The sequence below is a fragment of the Hydra viridissima genome, unplaced genomic scaffold (assembly GCF_058129835.1).
Source record: "Hydra viridissima isolate aposymbiotic clone 2 unplaced genomic scaffold, HvirCarnegie_v1 scaffold_7, whole genome shotgun sequence".
Classification (NCBI taxonomy): Eukaryota; Metazoa; Cnidaria; class Hydrozoa; order Anthoathecata; family Hydridae; genus Hydra; species Hydra viridissima.
The window spans coordinates 10,445,115-10,473,078 of NW_028324306.1; the positions used below are offsets into that span (position 1 = coordinate 10,445,115).

The 27,964-nt window shown below is 28.1% G+C and overlaps 3 protein-coding genes and 1 pseudogene across 4 annotated transcripts in view; 3 read left to right on the forward strand and 1 right to left on the reverse strand.

Annotated features, from left to right (window-relative positions):
- LOC149886089 (uncharacterized) overlaps positions 1-27,964 on the forward strand; it is a 282,044-nt gene that overhangs the window by 57,859 nt on the left and 196,221 nt on the right. The gene's annotated exons all lie outside the window — the stretch shown is intronic.
- On the forward strand, positions 2,719-7,828 carry LOC149886098 (uncharacterized). Of its 2 annotated transcripts, XM_090092479.1 has the most exons (9): positions 2,719-2,774; positions 3,670-4,345; positions 6,115-6,294; positions 6,441-6,549; positions 6,754-6,833; positions 6,932-6,973; positions 7,262-7,313; positions 7,384-7,472; positions 7,579-7,828. In XM_090092479.1, the coding sequence occupies exons 1-9, from the start codon at positions 2,760-2,762 to the stop codon at positions 7,713-7,715; spliced, it is 1,380 nt and encodes a 459-aa protein (XP_089948605.1). In that variant the 5' UTR covers positions 2,719-2,759; the 3' UTR covers positions 7,716-7,828. The 2 variants fall into 2 exon arrangements, with proteins under 2 accessions (XP_089948605.1, XP_089948603.1); XM_090092477.1 differs by lacking the exons at positions 6,115-6,294; positions 6,441-6,549; positions 6,754-6,833; ... (2 more) ...; positions 7,384-7,472; positions 7,579-7,828 and having other exon boundaries at positions 3,670-5,700.
- Positions 11,790-27,401, forward strand: LOC145184652 (transducin beta-like protein 2). The gene is made up of 11 exons (XM_090093015.1): positions 11,790-12,207; positions 12,428-12,479; positions 17,868-17,930; positions 18,214-18,428; positions 18,745-18,831; positions 25,670-25,731; positions 25,911-25,984; positions 26,118-26,167; positions 26,266-26,451; positions 26,929-27,089; positions 27,191-27,401. Exons 1-11 carry the CDS (start codon positions 11,841-11,843, stop codon positions 27,251-27,253), a joined length of 1,380 nt encoding a protein of 459 aa, XP_089949141.1. The 5' UTR covers positions 11,790-11,840; the 3' UTR covers positions 27,254-27,401.
- LOC149886099 (uncharacterized) lies at positions 20,969-21,645 on the reverse strand (annotated as a pseudogene).

A 27,964-nucleotide genomic window follows, 5' to 3' on the forward strand; every position in this document is an offset into this window, starting at 1 on the left:
TATGTATTCGTTCAAGTAACACATAAAATTGTTAAAATTGTAATGTACTGAAAGATTTAAAAGCAATTTTTTTTTCTGCGGACTATAGTTAAAGATTTCAAAATTTGAATCAAGGAATCCTCGCATGTGTATACTATCACTCTATATAGGTGATGCTCTCAGTTCAGCTACGTTATCCATATGCCCATACGGGATAGCAGTGAAACCTAATTTATAATGTTGAATATTAAATTTAAAACTTTAAACTTTAAAGTGCTTTTCTGAACAATTTTATGTTTAAAAATAAAATTTAATGTAAAGTAAACAACAAAATTTTTAGGTATTTCATACTTTTTAGTGGACATGTAAATTAAGAGCATACTGCTAGTTCCCTACTTTAGAAGAAAAACAACACACTTTAAATATAAGAGTGCTATAAGCGTTACTTATCCTAAAAAGCTCAAGAGAACAATAATTAGAGTAATAATATGATAAATAGTTTATTTACCTTTACCTTTATTTATTTATTTACCTTTACTGTCCTTGTTACGGAGTTTACTGAGCTGAACAACAATGTTTGCTGCAAAGCAATCTTTACCAAAAAGCTTGCCTTTTGAAGTTTCCAAGGGTTTAAGTGATGACTTGTAAGCAGTAGTGATTGTGTCTAAGGGGTGAAGGTGATAGTTGAATTCATTTAATGATTTCTGCCTAAAAGTGTTTAACTTTGTTATCGTTGCATGGTTCACAGCCACTCTGTTACTCATTGTGTTGGCTATGTTCCCAATAATATTGCTTCGTACATCAGTATATTGTTTCTGGTAAGTCACTATACATCTTAGCAAGAATATCCACAGACTTTGCAGTATGACTCATATTGTCATAAGCTGGACCTCCACCAAGTTGATTAATGGCTACAACCATACATAAGGATTTAGTTGTTAAGTGCATAACATTTACATGAACCCCCTCCTGGGTTGTAGCATCAAAATCAAGTGTCAAATTTTTTTGTTGAAAATGTTATCTCAGCTGTCTGGAGTTCTGAAATAACACCTATCTCACGCATCATCTGCTCCACAGCTGTGCGATGTGGAGTGTCACTAAATATATATCCAGTGTGTTCTCCAACTTTATGAAGAAGGTTTGGCACACAGTGAGTAGGAACTTGACATGCCAACATGTCATAGATTACTGCCCTAATATTGGATGAGAAGACATTCTTATAACTGGTGTTTTGTACTTTTTGCTGCATTTGCTCTATCTTCTCCTGTAACTTAGGCATGTCATTCTGAAGGGCATAAATCTCCGCATTCTTTTCAGTAATTTGTTGGCGTAAGATGGTTTCTTCATTAGACAGCTTTGTTTGGGCGAATTCTAGCTGTTTTCTTAAACGAATATTTGCAACTTGAAGCTTTTTTAACTGTAAGTTAAAATGTTGGAGTTTTAATTTATTCATTAAACTTTTAATTGTCTTGTCTTTGCAAGCGATACACTCATTAAAATGCTTAAATCTTGACCTTACCTTAGCCTTTTTCTTTAACACTTTTACATCCTCTCTATACTTTTGCGTTTTGGTAGCAATATCACTAGCCAAAATATTTAACTGTCGTTTCAAGACTTTTTTTCTAGGAGATAACTGGTCAGCTCTTAACCTGGATAATGATGGACTTGAATCAAATGAAGATAAAACACCTACATGTTTAGGAGATGAGTTAACTGACAAAGATGAAATAGTGTTACTTGAATTTGGGTTGACTGTAATGACTTTGCTGACTGTAATGACTTTGCTGTTTCAAGACTTTTTTCTAGGAGATAATTGGTCAGCTCTTAATCTGGATAATGATGGACTTGAATCAAATGAAGATAAAACACTTTCATGTTTAGGAGATGAGTTAACTGACAAAGATGAAATAGTGTTACTTGAATTTGGGGTTGACTGTAATGACTTGGTTGACTGTAATGACTTTGCTGCTGGCAATACTGTCATTTGACACAAAAAAGCTCTTTGCAAAAGTCAACAAAATGTTTAGAATCTCTTAAAAAAATTGCATGCCCAGTTTTTTGATTCTTTAACAAGAAGTTTAATATGACTTCTACAAATCTTGAAGCCATAAAGCTAATTGACTTGTTCAATAGTTGCTTTTTGTGATTCATCATTGTTAATGAATATAAACAGTATACGTCCATTTCTACAGTCTATTCCCAGTGAAAAATAAAACCGCGTCCCACATGGGTACTGTGTGGGTTTCGTGTGGGATTGATGGGATTTACGTGGGACGGATTTTCCCGTGTGGTATCCGTATGGAAATTTGTCACTTTAAACCCATGTGGGTACTCCCACATGGGTTACATGTGGGAACCATATGGTATTTACTTACATGGGAAATCCCACGTGGGTTTCTTGTGGGATTTACATGGGAATTATAGTTCTCATGTAAATACCCACAAGAAACCCACGTTTTATCCCACAAGAAACGTTAATCGATACCAGGGTCGTTAAATCTCACAAGAAACGTTAAATCCCACAAGAAATGTTAAATCCCACGTTAAATCCCACAAGAAATGTTAAATCTCACGTTAAATCCCACAAGAAATGTTAAATCCCACGTTAAATCCAACCAGAAACCCACGTTCCCACGTAAATCCTGCAAGAAACCCACAAGAAACCTTTCAAATTATAATTTGAAAGCTAGAAACTAAAAAAAAAAATTTTAGTTTTAAAATCGACATTGCGGCGAGGTTGCATTTCTATTGTGTAAAGATATTTTATACTATTTTAGAGAATGGCAAGCAAGCATGTAAGTACCACGAATAATGTTTATCTTTCTTTATAGAAATAAGATTAAAATTTGTGCAAATTAACGTATTATTAGGATAATATAATAGTTATTTGAATATAGTTCTTGAGTATATTATCTGCAAACAATTAATTGATGCAAGTTTAAATGTTGTCAAAAACCAAGCATGCATGCATGGGACACTGCAGTGTCCCACAAAGAAATGCAGATATGGAGGTTAAAGAATTTCCAATTTTCTTTATTAAAAAAAAGAAAAAAATAGGGGGAGATGGGTTTTTGTAACTTTTTTTAGGCTCTTAAACTTTTAACTTTAGATATAATAAGGTCCTTAAGACTTCAGGGACTTACGAACTACATTGAGGAACAAAAACAGAGTATTTATAGAAACTTTTCTATTTTTAATCTGGAGTACAACAGTGTTATTGGGAATAAAGACACTGGGTCCAGTTTTTAAAGTAATATGATCTAAAGTTATATATAAATAAAATAATATGATTCAAAATGCATGTAGTTATACGTATAACCTGATATCCTGATAGTTAGCTATATGTAGAACTAGTCATACATATAATTTATTATATAAACTTGTTTTTTAAGGTTATGCTTGAACAAATTAGTACCAATTAATTTAAATTCAAGTTTTGGTTAAAGTTCAAATTAAACTTCTTATTTGTTCATTGTTTTTTTCACTATTTTTTATTTATTTGTTCAAATTTGTTAATTAGTACTAGTTCTTAATCAGTAAGAATGTTTATTATTGTTGAACATGATATGTAATACATGTCATATACAAAAACGATGCAATGAATACTTTTTTCTCTTTTACTCTTTTTAAATGATCTTAAATAATGTCAGTTATTTTTAATAATGTGAGGTTTTACATTATATTTTATAGGAGTCACAAAGGAAATATTATTTCGTCAATAAAGTTAGAAAAAGTGAAGATAATATGCCTTTTGACTGCTCTGCAGATTTACCTACTACATCTCAAGTTGACGATTTTGCTGTTGATTTTACAAATGAGGCAACTCACTATGAAAATACTGAAAAGTTTATTTTTTCAAATGATGAAGATTTTTTCCAAAGTTTAGACAATTTAGGTCAAGATGATGACCAAAATTCTAACTTAAAAAATTCTAACTTAGAACAGCTTTCATTACAAGACAAACTTATTTTATGGTATATACAATATAACATATCAAAAAATGCATTTTCAGCATTGTTAAAAATTATTGGTCCTGATAATAATTTACCCATTTGCGCTACCACTTTACTTAGCAAGATCAAATGTTCTAATAAAAGTTATACCAATGCAAACAAATTGTATCACTATTTTGGAATACAAGATAATATAGAAAATAGAATTAATGCTGGGCTAAATGCTGAATTTATTCCTGAAGGATCTCAGTATAAAAAATTAAAACAGGAAGTTTATGTTGATGGTGGAGAAACTCTTATATCACTAGCAATAAATGTAGATGGTGTTAAGCTTCAAAACTCTACAAACAAATCAATGTGGCCTATACTTTGTAAAATAAATGAATCTCTAGATCAAACACCATTTGTTGCAGGTATACACATTGGTTCTTCAAAGCCAGATTCATTAGTTGATTTTTTTTTGCCATTCATTATTGATTTTAATCAAGTGTCTGAAAATATAAAAACCATTTATCCAAAAATAAGAATTAAAATTCTTTTCTTTGTTTGCGATGCACCAGCCAGGTCTTTTTGTAAAGGTACAAAACAATGTGGAGGATACTTTTCTTGTGATTATTGTCAAGATGAAGGATCTTACTGTAACGAATTTAAAAAAGTTGTTTTTTCTGAAACTATTGGTGTGCATCGAACTGATCAACAGTTTTTAAATTTGGAAAAAAACAGACACCAACTGAGAGAGTCTCCCTTAGTCACAATAGTTCCAATGGTAACATGTTTCCCACCTGACCCAATGCACCTGATATATCTTGGAAATGTGCGTCGATTGTTACTCATTTGGTGTTGCGAGATTAGAGGAAAAAGTCGACTGATCTCATCAAGTAAAAATTTGCTGTCTAATTTTATTTGTATTTTAGGAAAATGTCTGCCATCAGAATTTTCTAGGCGCCCACGATCGATTGATGAAATAAGGTTATGGAAAGCCGTTGAATTTAGAATTTTCCTTTTGTTTGTAGGTCCTGTAGCCCTTAAATCTGTACTGCCTTCAACAGAATACCATCATTTTATGCTTTTACACTTAGCTATTTATGCTTTTTCTTGTGATAATTGGAAGAGTATGATACATGTTGGTAATGAAGCATTAATTAGCTTTGTTTCTGGAATGAAAACTTTATATGGTCAGCATCATTTAGTCTATAATGTCCATGTGCTTCTTCATATTCCTGAATATATTGAGAAGTATGGCAATCTTGGCTTTTGGTCTGCGTTTTGGGCAGAAAGTTACTATGGTGTTTTAAGAAAAAGATTTCGTGGCACTTCAAACCTTTTAAGTCAGGCCATAAATCGAGTTAATGAGCTTGGAATTTTGAATTATTCACAAACTTGTAGAGTGTTTGCATGGTCAAAAAATCCAAATGATCAATTTTTTTTAACAGAAAAAGGAATTATGCAGCTTGAATCATTAGATAGTAATACAATGATTGGGACAGGTTTTTTAATGGAAAGATGTAGAGATTTTTATTCTTATCCACAATCTTTTAATTTGTTACATATTGGAGTGTATTTACCACCAACAGGACATGTTAGAAAATCTAAAGTAATTCGGAAATGTGTTGCTTTTTCACAGTGTGACAATACTTTAATAATCTTTCCTTTTCCATCAATTGACTATTTTGGAAAATAAGCTTATGGTTAGTTTTATGCCTCAATATATATAATAAAATTTGATGTTGTTATTAATATAAGCAGCAATTTATTTGTATTTAAAAAATTGTTTTATTGATATTATCACTTAATAACCTGAAATTTCTATAAATATAACAATATTTATAAAATTTATTAACATTTATCAATATATTAAAAAATTACATAAACAGGGTGTTAGCTAGCCCAATGGTGCCACGTATACCACGGAATTCCCAATGGGTTTAAAATTCCCAAAACTCAATGACTTAAAATTTCAATAAAAATTCCTAATGTTTTGCGGAACAATAACAATAAAAATTCCCAATATCGCAAAAATGCAGTATAAAATATTTTCCTGGCTAATGCCCTGATAAATATTTCGAAGTTGAGAGTCTTCTCAGTTAATAAATTTTATTAAATAAAGTTAATAAATAAAATGATTCTATTATAGATAAAACAAAATATTAAAGATTTTTTAAGATGACATCGTTTTACATAGTGGAATTTATAGAGGAAGATGGCAGTGTAGATTATGTGTGCGAAAGTTGGCTAGTTGGAGAGACACGATGTTGGTGGCCCCCATACAAAGGAACAAAAATTAATAGGGTGAGAACCAAATGTGAAATTCCCGGTGATGATTGGAGCTTGGTTGGTGTGCGTATACTTGGAGAAGCAGTTGGTCAGTAATTAATTTAATTAAATTTCTATTTGTATATATTATAGACGTTATATTTTTTAACAATTGTTTTTTACAATAAGTAGTCAATAGTTTTTTTGCAATTTGTTAGTAATCTTTTATTTTATAATTATATTTCAAAAATTTAGATGATGAAAAAACAGCAAAAATAAGAGCCAAACAGGCTGAAGACTCTTCTTCTTTTGAGGAAAAAGCACCAGAAAGTAGAAAAAAATTTTTAACTTCTCGTTATGAATGGTAATACAATATTTTTAGTTTTAGTCTTTAAATCCGGCATATATTATTACAGAATTTCATTTAAATATTTACTACTTTTACATTCAGTTACTAGATAAGTTGATATTACTAAAAGTATAAAGCTTTATGCTTTATACTATTTTACATTTTTTTACTGAAACAATGAGAATTAAATAAAATTAAAAATATATGAATTTACTATAGTGGATCGACTTCAGAAAATTCAAAAGGACAAAAAAATAAAGCCAATAGTTTATTTTGCCCTATTTCATCAGAAATGTCAAGTAATTTTTTATATTTTCTGTTTTATTTTTTATTTTATTTAGGCAGTTAAGTAGACATAACAACATATTTGATATGTAATTGAACTTTTCCAATTTAGATTCTAATGAAAGTTCTTTGAGCTTTTCTCAAGTTACCTCTGGTAAAAAAATTACAATAAATGATGATGATGATGATGATGATGATGATGATGATGATGATCATGATGATCATGATGATCATGATGATGATAATCATGATGATCATGATCATGATGATGATGATCATGATGATGATCATGATGATCATGATGATGATCATGATGATGATCATGATGATGATCATGATGATCATGATGATCATGATGATCATGATGATCATGATGATCATGATGATCATGATGATCATGATGATCATGATGATCATGATGGTTTATGTTTTTATATTACAGAGTTTCCTTTTACAACAAATAAAACGTTGCCTCCATTAAAACATCTTAATAGGTAATAATTCTTAATAATTATTTTGATTATTATCTATTCTGTTGTTTATTTTTTACAATAATATTTTCAGTTCTAATTCAAGCTCTATATCCGCTAACCATCAAATTTCTAAGCTACATTCACAAGAAAAATCATGTGATGCATATCCTGCAATAGAAGGTATATATGTATATATTTATATTTATATATTATTTGTATATTTATATATTATTATATGTGATTAGAAATCACTTACAATAGACTCTTCAGAAGATTTTTTTTTAAGGTAATCTAGTTAAATGTGTGTCAACCAATACCACCCAGCAAGCACATAACGTTGAAACAACGTTGAAACAACGTTGTAACAACGTTGATCAACGTCGATCAACGTTATTTCAACGTTTTTTCAACGTTGTGTGCTAGCAGGGCAGTAGTGAAATCAATGATGTTAAACGCCGCCTAATAAGTATTGAGTACGAAATTAAACAATTAAAAAATATTATGATGGAAGTGAAAGGTTTGCTTCAAGAAAGAAATACGCCCATTTCAAATCAAATAACTTTTAATGTTATTTCGTCTCGAGAGGAATTTGAAGTGCTGGTGGATAGATTAAAAGACATTGAGATCAGAAAAAACTTTGTAAGTTGAAACTTTTAAAAACGTTAGCTTAACTTATAACTTACTTTCTTACTTACTCTCTCTCTCTCTCTCTCTCTCTCTCTCTCTCTCTCTATATATATATATATATATATATATATATATATATATATATATATATATATATATATATATATATATATATATATAGGTACAATGGCTCAGTTACTCTAATGCTGCCACTATAGAAAAATCTGTAAGTCGAATGATGTCGTCTCTTTTTACATCTGAAATGGCAAAAGAGACAAACAGATCTGGCAAAAATGGCAAAATGGCCATGAATTTGATTGAGGATCTAGTGAAAGGTAACTTAATTATATTTTCAACATATTTTGACAACACCCTTTACATTTTAAATGATGACAGCTTTACTTTTCTTTTGATGTTAAATTTATTACGTTTCAATAACTCAGATTGAATCTTAACTGAATTATTGTAAGCTTTGTATGATTTTGTTGCATATCAAAAGGTGTTGTAAATAAAGTAAAAGTAATATATATATATATATATATATCTAATATTTAGGCTATGGGGTTCTCCATAATCGATGCCAGTAGATAGAGGGGCAGTGTGAACTGAAATGTTTGACAATAATTGACAATGGGGAGGGGATGTTAAAACAAAAACAATGTCAATGAAAAAATTGAATTAAAAAAAAAAGTACAACATTTAAATTTATGTTATCTATGAGCATGTTTTAGAGGTATTTACATCAACAATGTGGTATAAAACTTCCTGCTTTTGCTAATTAAAACTACAAAAAAGATCATTGGAAAAACAATTTAAATTCAGAAATAAGTTTGCTTATCTGAAAGAACAATTTATGTCTTGTTTTTTACTTCAATTGAGTACTTTTGAGAATAAATGTATAATTAAACCAGAAAAAAATTGATTGTATAAGCATTTTTAATATTATATTAAAAATTCATATATACCATCATAATATGATAACAAAAACTGACATCATTTTCAATGGGAGATGGTAAAAAATTGACCGAGTTTGATAAAGGGGGATGGTGTTCAATAAACCGGGTCATCTGACATCATTATGCATAGATGACCCTATGATTTAGGTAAAAAAGTAATCATTTTGTCATATTTCTCTTTAGAAAGTGTAAGAAAAAAGCATTGTAATGCTGAGAACCTATCGATTGAGCAAGCTTTGACCACCTATTTTATAAATTCGAGAGACAGAGGTGGACGTGCGAATCGCAAAAGAACTCATAGTGATGCCCTAAATTGATTTTAACTTTGTAGACTAACATTAATATAGTATTTAGAAATAATAAATGATTCTTACATGATTTTTATAATTTGTATTTATTTCCATATTTTTATTTTATAAAATGAATTAAAAAACTAAAATATAATAAAAACAGTTTTTTTAATTCATTTTATAAAATCAATTATTTTATAAAATGACTTATAATATAATATAATAATACATAAATATTAGTTTCCTTATGCTATTACTATCACAATCTTAATGGTATTCGTTTTAAAGTGAAATTTTGTATCAAATTTATTGTTTTAATGTTTTATATATGTATATGTATATATATATATATATATATATATATATATATATATATATATATATATATATATATATATATATATATATATATGCTTTAGAAAGCTTTGATGATTAATTTTAAATTAAAGGATTTTTAAAAATTATCATAGAAGCATTCGGACTTTCATTTATCGGGTATTGACTACTTTTATACCATTTGGATTAAAATATATGTGGCATTTAAGATCTATAACATGTGGTATTTTCCACCTGTATCCCATGTAGGATTTACCATATAAAACCCATGTGGGATTTACCATACGAAACCCACATGGGACAAAATAATAATCCCCACATGGGTTACACATGGAAAAATCCACGCGTATCCCATGTGCGCTTTTTAACTGGGTTTCAACCATGTCTATTTGTGAAGGCAAAGTGAAGTTTGATGCTAGATATTATTTTGTTGCACCACGAAGCACACGCATATTCTTTTTGGGTCCCATGATACCTTAAAATGTTAAGTATAATTATTTTTAAAGTAAATAAAATATTTTTAAGAGATTAATGTTTACTTTAATTTCATTTTTTTTTCTAAAACAGAAATCACTTACTTATTTCTGATTTAGACAAAAACACATGAGTTGCTTGAAAAGATGACAAAAGTGCACATAATTATTGTTTGATAATAATTATGAGCAACTTTATCATAACATAAATATTATTTGCATGCTAAACTTTTTTTTTAAAAAAATGACCATATGATGCATCATATAATGCACACCATCCGATACTTCATTCACTCATAAACATCATAAAAAATTTATCATAATAAATTATCAATAAATAAAATATAAAACTATAGTTTTACTATAAACTATAAAACTATAGTTTATAAACTATTAAATGAGCACAGTATTATTAAATAATGAAGTATTATTTAACAACATCAAACAATAACAATAAAATATATTTTATTATGGTAGTTATAATAATTATGATAATATAATGCAAAGAGATTATTATGAGCAAATCAGAGGTGCATCATATAGATACTTTTTTCAAGTTATTAAGCTATTATGATAGTATTCGTTCTTGTTTTTAAAGAAATTGGCTATATTAATGATCTATTTCATTTTTTTAGAAAATCGTTGAGAGGGTCGCCCCCCCCCCCCCTCAATCCCCCATTATATTGCGAAAAATATTAAGCTTAGGTACCTTTTCTGCTACAAAAAATTAGGTGTCTGCTACATAATATTTTTCAATGAAATTTCGCATGCACATAAAAAATTAGTTTTTAAACTGGGCCCAATACATTTAAAAAAGACTCAACATACCTTCGATATCAATTTTATATCTGAACTACAACGAAGTTTTTCAGAACAGTAAATTCAATAATAGCAGTAATAACTGCAAAAAAAAAAACAAACACAAAAATAAAAATTAGCTATTCTACTTTTTAAAAAATAAATATGTTGATATGAATAACACGACAAAATGCATTCTTACAACACATACGCCAAGTACGCAATGATAATATGGTCGCAGACACAAAATTGGATGGATACGCACATAACTACATGATGGATGGTATCCATGGCCAATCTCTCCCAGTTTTCTTTAACATTTAGTTCCCCTTTTACTCACCATATAGGCACTGGATCTATCAACTGACATGGTTCACAATTTCTTATGACATTTCGAGCGTCATTCTAAGTAGAATTCAGATTAGCAAAAAGTTTAACGTTCAATTCACACCAAAGTGTCCAGTTTTTTTATGAGTATTGGAAATCGATTCGGTCTCCGAAACTGCAACTTTAATCCAATTAATCTGATACTCAGCGAAAGTCAATTTATTTAGCCCAATCACCACAAGCAGGTTTGTAACTTTTCACCTTAGCGTAGAAGTATATACTTCACGTTCTCAAACACCACTCTTTGGAATAGCATCAGTTAGAAATTTAGTGTAATAGCATCAATTCTATTTCCTCTGGACCACATCAGTTTGTTACCATCTTTGCGCACACAAAATCCTAACATACGAACCCCATCATCACCAATTGGAATATTGTAAAAAATATCGTTATTATACCGATAAATATTGGTATTCTCGTTATTTTTATGTATTCCGATAAACCGATAAAAAAAAGCCGATAATATCGTTTCAAACGATAAGTTATCGTTTGGTTATCGTTTCAAACGATAATTAAACCGATAGTATCGTTTCATAGACAAACTCATATCGTTTGATATCGTTATCATTTTACATCGTTATTGGTTCAAAATAATAACGATACGCAGACCCTAAGTTTCCCGTTTATGCTGGCGTTCTGCAATATATTAAATTAACATCATAACATGGAAGAACAATCGAGATGGAAGTAGAAGTAAGCTTGCTTCCAAATGTTTTCTTCACAATTGTTTTTATTTTATTCGGTGTCATTGTATACGTGGTGTTCATTAAAAAGAACTATGGGAGCGAATGTAGCAGAAGTACTGATAAGAATTTAAATGTAAATACCTATGCGGAAACCAATGAGAGTAAACTGAAAAACAAAAATCAACATAATGAAGGAAAAAAGCTTTCTTCCGAACCCCCCCAAAAAAATATCACAAGTTTAAATGTAAAAGAAATAAATATATCTCATCCTCTTTTGATTACCTCTCTAAAAGGTCATACTTCATCAGTGATAGATATAGACTTTAGCAACAATGGAAAGTATCTTGCATCATGTTCTGAAGGTAAACATATGCATATAAGTGTTGAGTCAGTTTAAACTGTTTGGAATTTTTCAATTTGTTGTTAGGCTAATTTTATAGCCCTGACCTATCTTTAACAACTTAAACTTTTAAACAATTTGAAACTCTGACATTTGCACATTCTAAATATGTTTAGTTTTTTTTAATAACAAACTTTAAGCTTCAGGAAATATGCTTGTCTTACAATTTTTTTTTATTTTAGATAGAACAGCAAGGTTGTGGATAGTTAAAGATTTTCTTTCAAGAGATCACAAGTTAGATTTTTAAATAATTTAGATTTAGTTAGAGTTTTCAATTAAGAAACTTAAAATTTAGAAAAATTTCAAAAGTCTAATTCTCATTTTAAATTGATATACAATTTATTAGCTTAAAATCTATATTATAATTTTTTAAAATTATTTTTTGAAGTTAATTTAACAGCAGTTACAACATTAAGTTTAATATTACTATAACATTCTATAATATACGAGCAGCAGTTCTAACTTGTTGATTATTTAAGTTGAGAAACAAAAGGATAAAGGGTGGAAGAAACTTATAAAAGAGAAGAACAATTCAGTTTAAGGATGATAACTAGATTTTAGTTTTTGTTGTATCAGAATTATGGGTATTTATCTAGTATTATTTATCTAGTATTTATCTTTTTTGTCATCACATTTGAGGATTTGGTATCAATTTTTAGATAGATCCTTCAAAGATGTTGGTTCAATATGAGGGCATGAAGAAATCTGTGTTTGCTGACCCAAAAGTCACCAAGCACAGTCTAGGACTTGTCTTATATTGTCTTACCTTACCACCTTAACTAATGTTTACTTTAAAAAATATAGCATTTAAGGAGACTCATGAACTTCATAATCTTACTTTTCTTTAGCTTTTTACAAGTTTGTTTAGGATTTTTTAAAAATGTCATTGAATGATCAGTATAAATTTGTTAATTCCTCTATTTTTTAATATGTTAAAAGTATCTTAGTCTACACATTTTAGTTAGCAGATATAATGCCCAGCTTCATAGAATAAGATGACCAAAAGTTTTTGGATAGTGCGCAAACTTCAAAAGAAAAACCTTATTGATGAATAAGTTTTTTGTTTATGGCATGAAACTTTTTCTTAGAATTTAAAATAAGAAACAAATCAATGTAACTGAGTGCATTTTTATGCTGAGAATGAAATGCAAAGAGCAGGATAATAAAGAGAAAGAAAGTTAAAAACATAGTAGAGGTTTCACTGATAATGAAATAATAATAATAATAATAATAATAATAATAATAATAATAATAATAATAATAATAATAATAATAATAATAATAATAATAATAATAATAATAATAATAATGAACAAAGCAGATGCCTATTCCTCAGGAAATTATTAAACCTTTTCTTTATCTTTCTATGGATGTAGCAAAATCAGAACACAAAATATCTCAAGATCTACAGAAATAAACATTGAAATCTACTGGAGTTTTTCATTATATCTATGTTGCAAAAAAAAAAAATGTGTGTAAAGCGCAAAGCTGTGATTTGTAGTTTTTTCATTGCTAAGTAATTTTTTATTTTATCAATGATTATTCCAAATGTAAGGCAATCAGTAGATGTTGTTTTTTTATAAATTAAATATTCTATCATAAACAACAACCTAGAAAAGTCACAAATGCTGTCAAAAATTGACTTTAATGAATATTAAACATATACTTAAGTATTTTGTAGCAATTTTGAATAAATCCTTGTGAAAATATCTACTGTTTTGAAAAAATGCAATCCAAAGTCTCAGAATATGCTGATTTTTGCACCACAGGAAGTAAGATTTTTTCCCTAAAATTTCAGTCTCTAACTAAAAGCAATATGCACCAAATTGACTTTTTGTGAACCAAGTTCTTTAAAACATTTAAAAATAAACAGAAACCTGTGACTTTAACAATTTATCATAAATTCACTGGACTAAGCTTAAATAGAAAAATACTAATGTTGCTAATTTTTTCTAGAAGTGAAAGAATTCAGATAACCTCATAAAAAAGAATTAGAAAATCTTTGTCAAAGATGAAATAAAACAATTTCATATGTAATTAATTTATTGGAGTTGAAACATAAAAAATGTATTCACCTCATAATGAATTATAGTCATAAGAAAAACTCATTGTAATTTAAGAACTCAAGATATTGAAATTTTGTAACTATAGTGTGAAAATCATCATGTTTAAAGTCATAATCTGTCTTGATCTTTTTGCTGGGACACATTGAGATTACATTTAATGATGGCATCCAACAGATTTTTTTCTGTGAGTGACCATGAGAACTTTTGAAATAGACCACAAGGGTGCATAAAGTTAATTTGGAGGTCATTAGTAGTAATGTCTATCTCAAACTAGTAATGTCTATCTTATTCCTCTTTGTCAAAAATTAGATTGTCAAAAACCTTAGCATTTTAAAAGAAACTCAATCAGAAGTAATAAAGTTTCTGCTCCAGTTTACAGTCTGTATCTTTGGACTTTATATGCCATTTCAATAGTTCTAAAAGAATACCAAATGTGCTCAATGAATATTGCGCTCTGTTTCACGATACGTTTTTCTAATTCATTTCTTTATCAGTTGCTATAAAAGTCATCATGCATTGTTAACAATTTTTACCTTGTCTTCACTGCCAAAGTTGTTTTATGACAAAAATTTTATTAGTTTTAAAACTTTTTTGTTAAACTAATTAAATTTTGTTACTTTTCTATTGATTACATGAAGCTTAAAAAAGATAAATGATTTTGATAAGTAATTTTTTTTTTTTTTGCAACTGTGTATATAATTTTCATAACATCTAACTTAGAAGTGAAGTTGTAAAATCAAAGAAGGATATCACACATTTAATTACTCATAGAAATTCAGATTTCTTTTATGCTTTCACACAGTCAATGCCCTATACTAAATAGCAACTGGGGATTTATCTTTAAAATCTGTGAAAAGTTTGTCACAAAAAAAAATTTTGGTTAAAATTAATGTTTCAAACAGTTGGAGTTAGAGTCTGAACTTTCAGGGTTATTCATATTTTATTGAAATCTTTCGAGAAGATAGAAGAAGATTTGTTGCCACATTAAAGTTACTTCAAATTCTTGGGATCCAACACTGCTGGTTAGAACTGCTTTTATAAAACCAAACTTTTTGGCAACTCAGGAGATAGTATCAGCATTGAGTATGTTTAATGATTTTAAAGGGGAGCACTTTGATATTGGCTTGGTTATTCTGACTTATTTTGATACTTAATTTTGATTAAATGTGAATGTCAAAACCAGCAGTGAGTATGTTTAATGATTTTAAAGGGGAGCACTTTGATATTGGCTTGGTTATTCTGACTTATTTTGATACTTAATTTTTATTAAATATGAATGTCAAAACCAGGCTTCAGATGATGTCCTTACATAAGAAGCTGTTTCCAGATCCCAAGAAGTTACATGTTATGATTTAAATTATATTTCTAAACACCTTATTTTTAATGATATATTGTAAATTCTAGCTAATCTAATATTATTCATTTAATACAATAGAAAATCTAAATTATGCATAAAGTAATGAATATGACTTGTTGCTTACGTTATAGGTTCTGCTGTTATTTTTACTCAAGGAATTTCTGACTTAAATGGCTATAATAAATTTGACCTGTTTATCTTTTGTTTCCTTTATTCATTTGCACCAGATAACTCAGTTCTAACTTGTTAGGAAACCTGAAATCAAATTCTGAAATCTGCATATTTAATATGTAATACACATGTTTTAAAATACAATCAAACAAATTATGCTCTAATTTTCTAATACTTGTACATATACAGCTTATTGTTCAGAAGAATCTAAAGTTGGAATTTATTTTTGTTTCTGCATTACTTTGATTACATGTTCTATAAGCAAATTATTTCTAGATATGACTCTCCAATAGATGCAATGTTTTTTTTGTTAGGTTTCAATGTTTCTGACTTGAAGCTCTTGAAGTCTTTTTCATTGTAAATCTGATTAGTAAGCCATTATTCTGCCCAGTCTTATGTTGTGAATAATGAATGTCTTCCTTGTTGATGACAACTTATAAATTGTGGTTTGGTAACATCTTTCTTTGAGACTATTATTATTGTAATTTCTTTTTCACAGTGTTAATATTGGTTCATAAGCAATTACGTTATTGAATTTTATAAATTTTGTTCATCAAGAACTTTGGGAATTCTGGTGACAATAGTTTCAGCCTTGCCATCTTTCAAATGCAGTGCATGCAATTTTGCTTTTAGTTTTTTCAAATTTTAAGTACCACTACCTGGTATTCATTTTCCTAATGAGCATGCTATCAAAATCTTGTTACCATTGTTCTATCTTTTAGATAAAATAATGGTAACCTTTCAATAATTTAGCAGTCTATTTGAATATTGAGTTATTAAAGATTGATTGATTTAGAATTGGAATGTCAATACCATAATGTGACAATTGTTTGCATTTTCTAACAGTCTTATATGTTGACATTTTTCTATGTCACTTATTTGTAACTTTACTCTAATTATATATTCTTCTGGCAGAGAAGTGCTCTCATCTTGAGTCGCAATACCACTTACACTAGATAAGATTTTTATGTTAATGTTGAAGCTAGTTCAGCAAACAGTTTTGTCTTTTTGTAGGGTGGATTTTTGACCTGTTAAGTACCCCACTTCTCTTTTGGTTTCCACTTGTAGGTAGTTAATGTTGTTTGTATTTTGCGTTTAAGTAAATCTTTCTTTGCCATTAACCTTTTTAACATCAAAAAGTTCATTTGAGGCATAAGTTTCACTCTTGACATATTCATCATATCTTTTTTGTCAAGCTTTATTCAGATTACTTAATTAAGTAAAAGAATCAATTTATTGTTCCATAATTTTTTAGCTTGTTTTAAAAAAGATTTAAAAATGCATTAAAAAAGATTACAAACAACTATGAAGTTGAATTTTGTTTTTTATTTAAAAAAAAAAAAAATTATAGAAGGCTCCAGAAAGCTCTAGAAACCTCCTAAAAATTTTTGAAAGCTTATTAAGTTCCATTAAGAAATTTCTAAAATGTTTTAGAGAGTTTTAATATTTTTTAATAGTTACCATAAATAAATTTTTTTTTATGATTCCATTTTTTTTTTTATGATTCCATTTTTTTCTTCAGGATGACCTTTTTTTTTTTTACAAAAATTAGGAGTTTTAAATTTTTAATACACTACTGTTCATCCATTTATTATACAGTAAACCATTTATTTGTAAAACTTTTATAACCCTAATATATTTTTTTTCTATCCTTTTTTAGACTTTTAAACCTATCTTCTAAATCTATCTATATAATCTAAATCTATATAATCTACATATTTTGATATTCTATAAGTGTCTATATAAAGCCTCGTTTTCTTCAATACTTTGATATAACTGTGATTGTAATATACATCATTTAACCAAGCAATCTTCTTTTTAAATAGATTTCTTTCAAAGTTCTGTAATTTGATGTCATGATTACTTTAACCAATAAAAGTTGTATTGCTAATGTTGTATATTATGAATAATGATTACCATAATTTTGCTAATTTGTACCTTTTTTTTAAGAAATAGTGATTTATGTCTATATTTTATATTTCTTTTGACTTAAAAACTATTATTTTATTTCTTTAAATTGTATTTTAGATACACTAGAGTGAATATTGAATTTGATCATGCTTCTTCTATTTCAATGAGCCCTGATTCTAGGTAATTTTTAAGTAAGGTAAAATTTAGGTAAAGTTATAGGTTATTGAAAAAGTTTTTTGTGATTTAGTCATTTAAATAAAAAGTTAATAAAGTTTTTTCTATTTTAAGTTGGTATTTATATTTTCTCACTGAACTGTACTCCCCTTCTGGATAAAAAGATCTTGCTTATATACACACACACACACACACACACACTTTTTTTATTTTTTTTTTGACAATGAAAAGAAATTGAAAAGTGGAATTTGGTAGGATTTTTTTAACAAACTATTCTTACTTTTTATAGGGCATTCATAGTTTCTTTGGCAAATGAGCAAACCATTCGTGTGTTTAAAATCCATAAGAAGAAAGAAAATGGTCAATCCTTAGTGTATGCAACATATGAGTATGATTTTCCAAAATTACATAAAGTAGAAATCATAAATGCTGCAGTATCTAGTAATGGAAAGTTTATTATGTCAGCTGGAAAAGATACACAAATTATCATCTGGAGCTTAAAAGGTTGTTGTTTTTTTTACTTGCAGTAATCATTATATCAATAGATTATTTTAAAATGATTTTGGTTAAGGTTTGATATAATTGTTAGCACTCATGATCAAAGAAAGTCATTTTATTGACAAGAAGTGGGGGACATGTGATAAGAAGTGGGGCACATGTAATAAGAAGTGGGACACACCAAAGAGAGAAGTGAGATAACCAAGGGAGAAGTGGGACAGTCATGGCAAAAGAGATACAGTTCAATTACAAATAAAACATTAAGATTATTGAACTACAAGTAAAATATTGTTATTAAATTTATTTAAAATTTCCATTTTAGGTGATGTTTATGAGAAAATAGATTCACTACTTGTCTACAACACACAGGCGGATATATTACCCTGTGGAAATCTCATAGCAGCTTGTGGTGAGAATTCATTTTTTCTTTAAAGTTTTTAATGTTTCTTGGACAACAATTTTTGATTTTTTAAAAGTGATAATCATCAATGTCTTAATGTAAATTAAAATGTCATCATTTGTCATTATCAATGTAAATGCTTTTAGAAGTTTTGTAAGAGGCACAGTTTATTTTATACAAATAAAACTAATTGATGAATTATACACAAAAAGTTTTACACAAAATAAAAATGCTGGATACAATTTTAGTAAAGTTATTAATATTAGCAGATAATAAAATATAAACTTTTTTATAAGATCTCCATAAAAAAAACCTTCCTTAAGTTCTTCAAATCTCTTTTTTTTAAAAAAATTGATCGCATGATTGTTTTTCCATGAAATTTTTCTTAGCTTTAATCTTAAATGGACTATCAATAAACGAGGAATGTTTATGGTTATTCTCACTTATTCTCTTACTTTCATACAAGTAAAATACTCTGAACAACAGTTAGATGAGAATGGGTTTGAATCCAAGATAAAACTTTAAATTTACAATATACTATAAGCCATTCTTTCTATATATCAAATATGAGTCAATGTTGATTTACAAGCTATGAAAATGGTATGAAGAGAAACAAGTAAAAGATTGGTTTATGCATTATTCTTCACTAAAGATAATAGAAGTTTGATGTCAATAACATCTGGAATTATTTTGGTAGAAAGGTTGAAAGTTGCTCTTCTATTTACTTATTGTGCAAAGTTCTACCTGCTTGACTATTCAGAAGTGTCATATAATGGAGATGTTTGAGTTTTATGAATAAAATTGTTAATCCAGAAGGTGTTTGAAGGACAGTTTTTGTATTAAATACAAAGTACAAATAGCACTAGAGAAAAAAGAAAACTACAGTTGTATCAGAGAAAGCACAAAAGTAGAAACTCTTTGTTAATGAAGAAATTGTTAAAATAAAAACGAAATATGTTATTTGGGGAAGTAAATTTATATCTTGAATGCATGGCACAATATATAGTTTCTTAAGCTGAGAAGAAAAAAGATGATTTTGCTGAAAAAACCTAATTCATTTAAGAGCAAAAGGTGATAAACAAATCTAACAGATGGTAAAAAACTGGAAAACAATCCAATGATGATGGCATAATAAAATATTAATAGTTTATATTTTTGGAATTTATCTATCATTTCTGATTGTGCTTTTGTACAAAAATCAACCAAATGTTGGACACCATGTAATATAACATCACAATTAATATGATAAATATCGCATATACAAGCATAATAATATTCTCTGTGTAATTATAATATTATACTCAATGTAATTATAACATATTAGGCTCTATGTATAGTATTATACCTTATTTTGCTTATAATATGTAATATTTTAACATGTAATGAATATTGTGTATGTAATAAAAGGTGTACTCCATTACTATATGTTATTATATGCTGTGTATATCGTGTGTATATTATATACCCAGCTTTGTAGAAAGTCAAAAGTAAAATTAATGAGATTTATAGTTTCTTGAATTATGGCTGTTTTTTACAATGCTGTTTTAGGATAGTACTTTAAGGAAAAGTTTTCCTTATTATTAAACTTAACCTTATTATACAATTAGAGGAAATACTTAATGTTAATTGTGAAGAGAAATAGTTTTGGTATCTGCTCCTTTATATAACCCCTTAAATTTAGTTGATTACTACTCCCACCCCAATAAATTGAACACTTCAATAAATGTAAATTCAAAACGTTGTTCTTCAGAATCAATGTTATGAGTCATGCTGATAGTGAATTTGTGTTGACCAGTTGAGGCTATGTTGAACTGTTGCTCATACTAACAGTCAATAACACTAATGATGGCATTTAGGCAACTGGCTAATGTGTCTCTCATTTCCTCAGACCTTGGGCAAAAGTCAATCATTGAATTAAAAACTGGATCATTGAGTTCACCTACAAAAAAGTTTTTCTGTCAATAAGGGAAATGGCCATTTAGCTGCTTTCAAACATCTTTGACAACCTGGATGCCAGACAATTATTCAAGTCCTTTACCTGTCTTAAGCTGTACCTTCAGCAAGTTGATCAATGGCTACAACCATACATTAGGATTTATTTATTATGTGCACAACATTCACATTAACTTCCTCTTGGGTTGTAGCATCAAAACCAAGTGTCAAGTTTTTTTGTTGAGAATGCTATCTCAGCAGTCTGGAGTTCTGAAATAACATCCAGCTCATGCATTATCTGCTTCACAGTTTTACAATGCAGAACGTCACTTAATCTATATCCAGTGTGTTATCCAATTTTATGAAGAAGTTGTGGCACACAGTGAGTAAGAGCTTAACATGCCAGCATGAATAGATTTTTGCTGTAATATTGGATGAGAAGGCTTTCTTATACCTGGTGTTTTTTACTTTTTGCTGTATTTGTCCTATCTTCCTCTGTAACATTAGAATATCATTTTTCAGCGCATAATTCTCCACATTCTTTTCAACAATTTGTTGGCCTAAGATGGTTTCTTTATAAAACAGCTTTGTTTGGCAAATTCTAGTTCTTTTTTTAAATGTAAATTTGCAATTTGAAGTTTATTCAACTGTAAATTTAAAAGTTGTTCTTTTAATTTATTCCTCAAACTTCTGGTTGTCTTGAATTTACAAGCAGTAGTTTTATTGAGATGTTTAAATCTTGACCTTGCCTTAACCCTATTCTTTAACACCTTTATATCCTCTCTATGCTTTTGCGTTGGTAGCAATTTCACTCACCAAAATACTTAACTATTGTCTTAGGATGTATTTTCTAGGAGTCAGCTGGTCAGCTTTTAATCTGGATAACGACATTTTGAATCAGACAAAGATTCAAACCAGACATAGTGAATCAAACACTATATTTAGGAGATAAGTTAACTGACCAAAAATGTAATAGTGTCACTTGAATTTGGGTTAACTCCAACTACTGTGTTACTGGTAATGCTGTTATTTAGCACAAGAAAGGCTCATAGCAAAAGTCAACAAAATGTTTAGAATCTCTTAAAATTTTCAAACCCAGTTTTTTGATTTCTTAGTTTTGATTCCTTAACAAGAAGTTTAATATGAGTTCTACAAATTTTGAAGCCATAACATGTGGCAAAAAAGTTAAGAGACAAGAGTTAAATTTATTTCTCTCATAAAATTTGATATGAAGATGTTTAGTTTTACATAATTTGCAATATACTGTGTCTAAAATATAACTAAAAAAATATTTTCTAAATGTTGGTTTAAATGTTTCCTGGAATGAAAATCTTGGGTAAAGTGTTAAATATTTCATTGTATAAAATTCATAAGTGAAAAAATCAGAAATTGTCAATTACTTTTTAAAGGAAGAGTATGCACGTTTAACTTTGTACAAAGTCTTAGATAAGTTGTAAACTGATCAACCATTTAAAGACAAGAAAAAAACAGGATAGTTCATCTTCATAGACATTCAACTCAAGCAGCTAGTAAAAAATAGATATGGAGTGAGTTTGGAGAAGATATAGTAATTGGCGTTGAAAAATATTTTTTATTTATTAGTATGGAAATGCCTAGAAACGCTGGATTTTACACCCATAACATTGATAAGTATCCAGAAAACATCAAATAAGCAGGATATGGAGATTCCCTTTAAAAGTTCTCATATGGGTAGGAGTTTCAAATCCAGGTATATTGACTCCACTTATTCTTAAAACAAAGTCACATTCCATCAAATCTGGGCTATTTATTGAGAAATGCTTAATGAAAGGATTTCTCCAATTTTTTCTTAAGCATTATCCTTAATTTCAAGAAATATTTGGCCCGATTTAGCAAGTGCCCATTTAGCAAGATATTGAATTTAAAATTTTGTCTCTCAAGCTTATTGACTTGTTTGATAGTTATTTTTTGTGATTCATCATTGTTTAAGAATATAAACAGTATATGTCCATTTCTACAGTCTATGTCTATTTGGTGAATGCAATGTGAAGTTTTTTGCTGCACCATGAAGTACATGCATATTTTTTTTGGGCCCAATGATACCTTAAAAAGTTAAATACAATTATTTTTAAAATGAAAAAAATGTTTTTAAGTGAATACTGTTTACTGTAAATTTTTTTTTGGAAACCACTTACTTATTTCTGTTTTAAACACATGATTGCTTGATAAGAAGAAAAAAGTGCACATTATTATTTGATAATGATTATAAGCAGTTTTGTCATAATATAAATATTCTTTGAATGCCAAGTTTTTTGCTTTTTTTTAAATGGCCATATGATGCATGCATATAATGTACATGCATAAAATGATGCCTCATTCACTCATGATAGTCAATGTGGACTTTTATTATAATAAATCATCAATAAATTTAAAAATAAAATTATTAACTATTAAATGGTAGAATATTACTATTAAAATAATATAATATTGTTTAATAATATTAAATAATAATGATAATATATTATTTAAAGTTATAATAATTATAACAATATAATAATCGTTTGCTAAAGGATTACTATGAGCAAATCAGAGGTACATCATTTGGATTTTTTTTTAAATTTAAATAAGCTATTATATGATATTCATTTTAAAGAAATTGGCCTATAATGATGATCTATTTCATTTTATTAGAAAATCGTTATGAGAGTTTTTCAGAACAGTAAATTAAATAATAGCAGTGGTGCAAAAAATAAAAACACAAAAATAAAGTTTAACTATTCTACTTTTTAAAAAACGTCTATTTTGATATGAAATTCTAAAAAATGACATGACAAAATACCTTCTTACAACACATACGCCGAATACGTCAAATATGATAAAATGGTCGAAGATTTTGATTACAAAATCGGTGCCATATTCAGATATATACGCACGTAGCTATTACTTGTAAATCAGTTATATACTTGTAATCAGATATATACGCACGTAGCTATTACTTGTAAATCAATATATATATATATATATATATATATATATATATATATATATATATATATATATATATATATATATTATTTTGTTATTATATAAACTAAATAATTAGCTTGGTTTATATTACATTAAATGTAATATAAACCAAGCTAATTATTTAGTTTATATAATAACAAAATAATATATTCGCTCTACTTATTCTACGCTGTATTGAGCACTCTTACTGGAAATATTAACATAATTTCTACAATACTATGTTTATATATATATATATATATATATATATATATATATATATATATATATATATATATATATATATATATATATATATATATCTGTGTGTGTGTGTGTATACACTGCAGGCCAAAAGTTTCCGGACACTTGGTTTTTGTTTAATTTTTTAATTAAAACTCCCATAATTATTTCAATAAAATTCAAATATCATATTTATTTTATAAAAGATACTTATAGTTACTATTTAAGAACAAAAAAGACAAAAAATGAAATAAAAAAATACTATCAACACTAATATTATTAAACTGTCTTTTCGTCAAAAAATAACTCACGAGTTTTTATCACTTTTTTTGCGATCCGTGGCATCCTATTTATTAATTTACTTATTATTTCGGATATAATTGATAACCAAGATTCTTCTAATATCTGCCACAGCTGCTCTTTGGATGTTGGGCATTTTTGTCTGACCTTTCTGTGCAATTCTTCCCACAGTAACTCTATTGGGTTCAAATCTGGTGATTGGTCTGGCCAGGTCATGTTTTTGAGGACACCATTATCCTCTTGTTCCTTTATATAGTTCTTACATAATTTTGAGGTGTGTTTAGGGTCATTGTCCTGCATAAAAACAAAACCACAACCAATAGTTCTTAAGCCAGAAGGTATAGCATTGTTTTCTAGAATTGCTTTATATTGTTCTTTTTTCATAATACCCTCAATTTTGACTAGGTCACCTACACCAGCTGAAGAAAAACATCCCCATACCATAACTGACCCACCACCGTGCTTGATGTCGGCACTAAACACTCTGTGATAATTTTTTCTTTTGTTGTTCTTCTGATGTAAATTCTACGTCTTTGCCCAAACAGTTCAAATTTGGACTCGTCGTCCATAGTACTTTTCCCTAGTCTTCTTCTGTCCAATTTTGGTGGTCTATAGCCCATTGTAACCTTTTCTTCTTATTTCCAATCCGTAGCAACGGTTTCCTGACCGCTATACAGTCAGAAAGTCCTTGTCTAAGACGTCGTTTCGTAGTGGTTAATGAAATAGCTTTTGAATGACTCCTATTAAAGCCTGAAGTTATTTCCAGGACCATAAGTCTTCGACTTCTTTTACTCATCAATATTATACTATTATCTTCTGCTTTTGTTGTCTTCCGTGGTCTACCAGATCTTTTTTTGTCTTCAAAAATGACTGTTTCTTTCCATCGTTTGATGGTATCTTGTACTGTACTTCTGGCAACTTGTAATTTTTTGCAAATTTTATGAACTGAATAACTTTCTTTATGTAATGTAAGTATTTCAGAAAGTTTTGCAACCGTTGAAGAAGGCTTTTTACCCATATTTTTAATTAAATAGTCGAATTATAAAATTTAAAAATTTTTTTAAAGATTTTTTAATGCAACCGTCATTAATACCAAATGAAAACTAAACAAAACTAAATATTCTTAATCATTTTAGTCAGATATCATTACATTATAAATATTTATTTCATGTTTCAACAAATAAATAACTTTAACAAGACCAAACTCTTAAGAGTAATGTTACGTTTTGTATCAAGTTAAAATAACCAATAAAAAAAACAAACTTATTTATGTAAGTATTATTTTAATACAACACTACATCGAACGATATATATATACACACACACGATTTGGAATGCCTAACAATTATAATATGCATAATCTGTTCATTTATTCAATACTTTTTAGGATTTACCTCTGATGTTAAATTGTGGCAAGTTGTCTTTAACAAAACTGGATCTTTTACACAGGTAAAGAATTTAATAACAGAACTTTAAAAAAATAATAAACTATTTTCCTTTATTTTTCCTTAATAAGAAAATGTCTAATGCCAATTTTTAATTCACAGCCTTAAAAATTTTAACTCGTTGTGCAGATAGTTGTTCGGTTTTTTAAAATTATTATGTAAAATAATTACTGTTCATTTAAGGTTTTAAAGGCCTTAGAGTTAAAAGGACATTCAGCTGGTGTTCTGTCATTTGCTTTTTCTAATGACTCAAGAAGGTAAGTTTTTAAATATGATTTGTTCTTTTATTATTAATATAACTTGATATGGTTTTTTATTATTAACGATAATAGCTTGGTTTGTTAAGAAACTCTTGAACTGAACGGAAATATAATTCTCAGCGATTTCTAGGGCAGCAACAGTTTCTAAAGATGGTACATGGAAAATTTGGGATATAGATGGTATATTTTCTTGCTAATTACCTTCTAATTTCCTCCAAAACAATTTACGTTGCTTAAAAAAAAGTTCGCGTTCTAATTCGTAGTTTTGTCTGTTTTAGTAAACTACGTTAAAGGACAGGATGCATATCTTTTGAACACTGGACAGTTTAAAATTACTGACTATCCAGCAATTATTGCTCTATCTCATGATTATTATACGGTTGCTATAGCTACTCACATGTCTATTTATATATTTAATGCCAAATCAGGCAATATGGAAGAAGAAATAGAAAATGCTCATAAAGGTTAATATGAAAGGCCAAATCAAAAGTAGGTAAACTCAACTAGAAACCATTTTTAAATAAGTGAAAAAGCGTCTTCACTAATTCAACATGAGTTGTACTAATTTATGATGTATACTGTTTTTCAAACATTTTTACTGAATCTTTATGATTTATTATTTTGTGGATCTAAAACACTGTTCAGTGACACACTCTGTTTTCTAGCATTTTTTACATACATGTTTTTCTAATAGTCACTCTAGTCTTTCAAAGTAAAACCGGTCTTAATTTCATCAAGACAGTATCACTTGATTTCTCATGTTTGAATAAAAACGATCAAATTTCATTTTCGAAAAAAAATTGGTTTAACCTTCTTTTGACTTGGCCATTTACTTTTTTTTATGTCGGTTTTAAATATAATGTCTAAGCTTGGTATTATTATGTTTGCCAAAAGATTAAACGTGCAGCTTTGTAATATTTTAAAATTAATGTTCTTCGAAGGATATATTACTGCATTACGATGGAATGCTGAATCTCGTCAGTTAGTATCAGCGGGTGGAACGGATCGCGTTATAAGAATTTGGCATAATCCAGTTGGTGCTCGTGCGTTCCTAAGTGACTTGAAAGAAAAGTTACCCAAAACCAAATCAGATGCAGTGAAGGTCAGATTTTGTCTACTGATCGAAACTTTGTTTATTCAAATGTTAAATCGTACATTAAAATTATAGTAAGGTAAATAAGATTGGTTTTCAATTAATTTTAGGAAAGAATTCTAAAGCAAATAGAGGAGACGGAGTTATATATTGCATCGTTGAAGACAAACTAATCAGTGCCGAAAACGTTTGACGTCACTTGGTGTAAACATGAACTTTAACATCCTTGTTCGTATTAGATCACATAGTATTAATAGGCTTTTCTTTAAAAAGTTTTTATTTGTTACTTTAAAAAAGATAAATTTAGACTACTGAAAACAATTAGCATAATATTATGATTATTATGATTAATATGATAATAGTATGATTATTATGATTAATATGATAATAGTATGATTATTATGATTAATATGATAATAGTATGATTATTATGATTAATATGATAATAGTATGATTATTATGATTAATATGATAATAGTATGATTATTATGATTAATATGATAATAGTATGATTATTATGATTAATATGATAATAGTATGATTATTATGATTAATATGATAATAGTATGATTATTATGATTAATATGATAATAGTATGATTATTATGATTAATATGATAATAGTATGATTATTATGATTAATATGATAATAGTATGATTATTATGATTAATATGATAATAGTATGATTATTATGATTAATATGATAATAGTATGATTATTATGATTAATATGATAATAGTATGATTATTATGATTAATATGATAATAGTATGATTATTATGATTAATATGATAATAGTATGATTATTATGATTAATATGATAATAGTATGATTATTATGATTAATATGATAATAGTATGATTATTATGATTAATATGATAATAG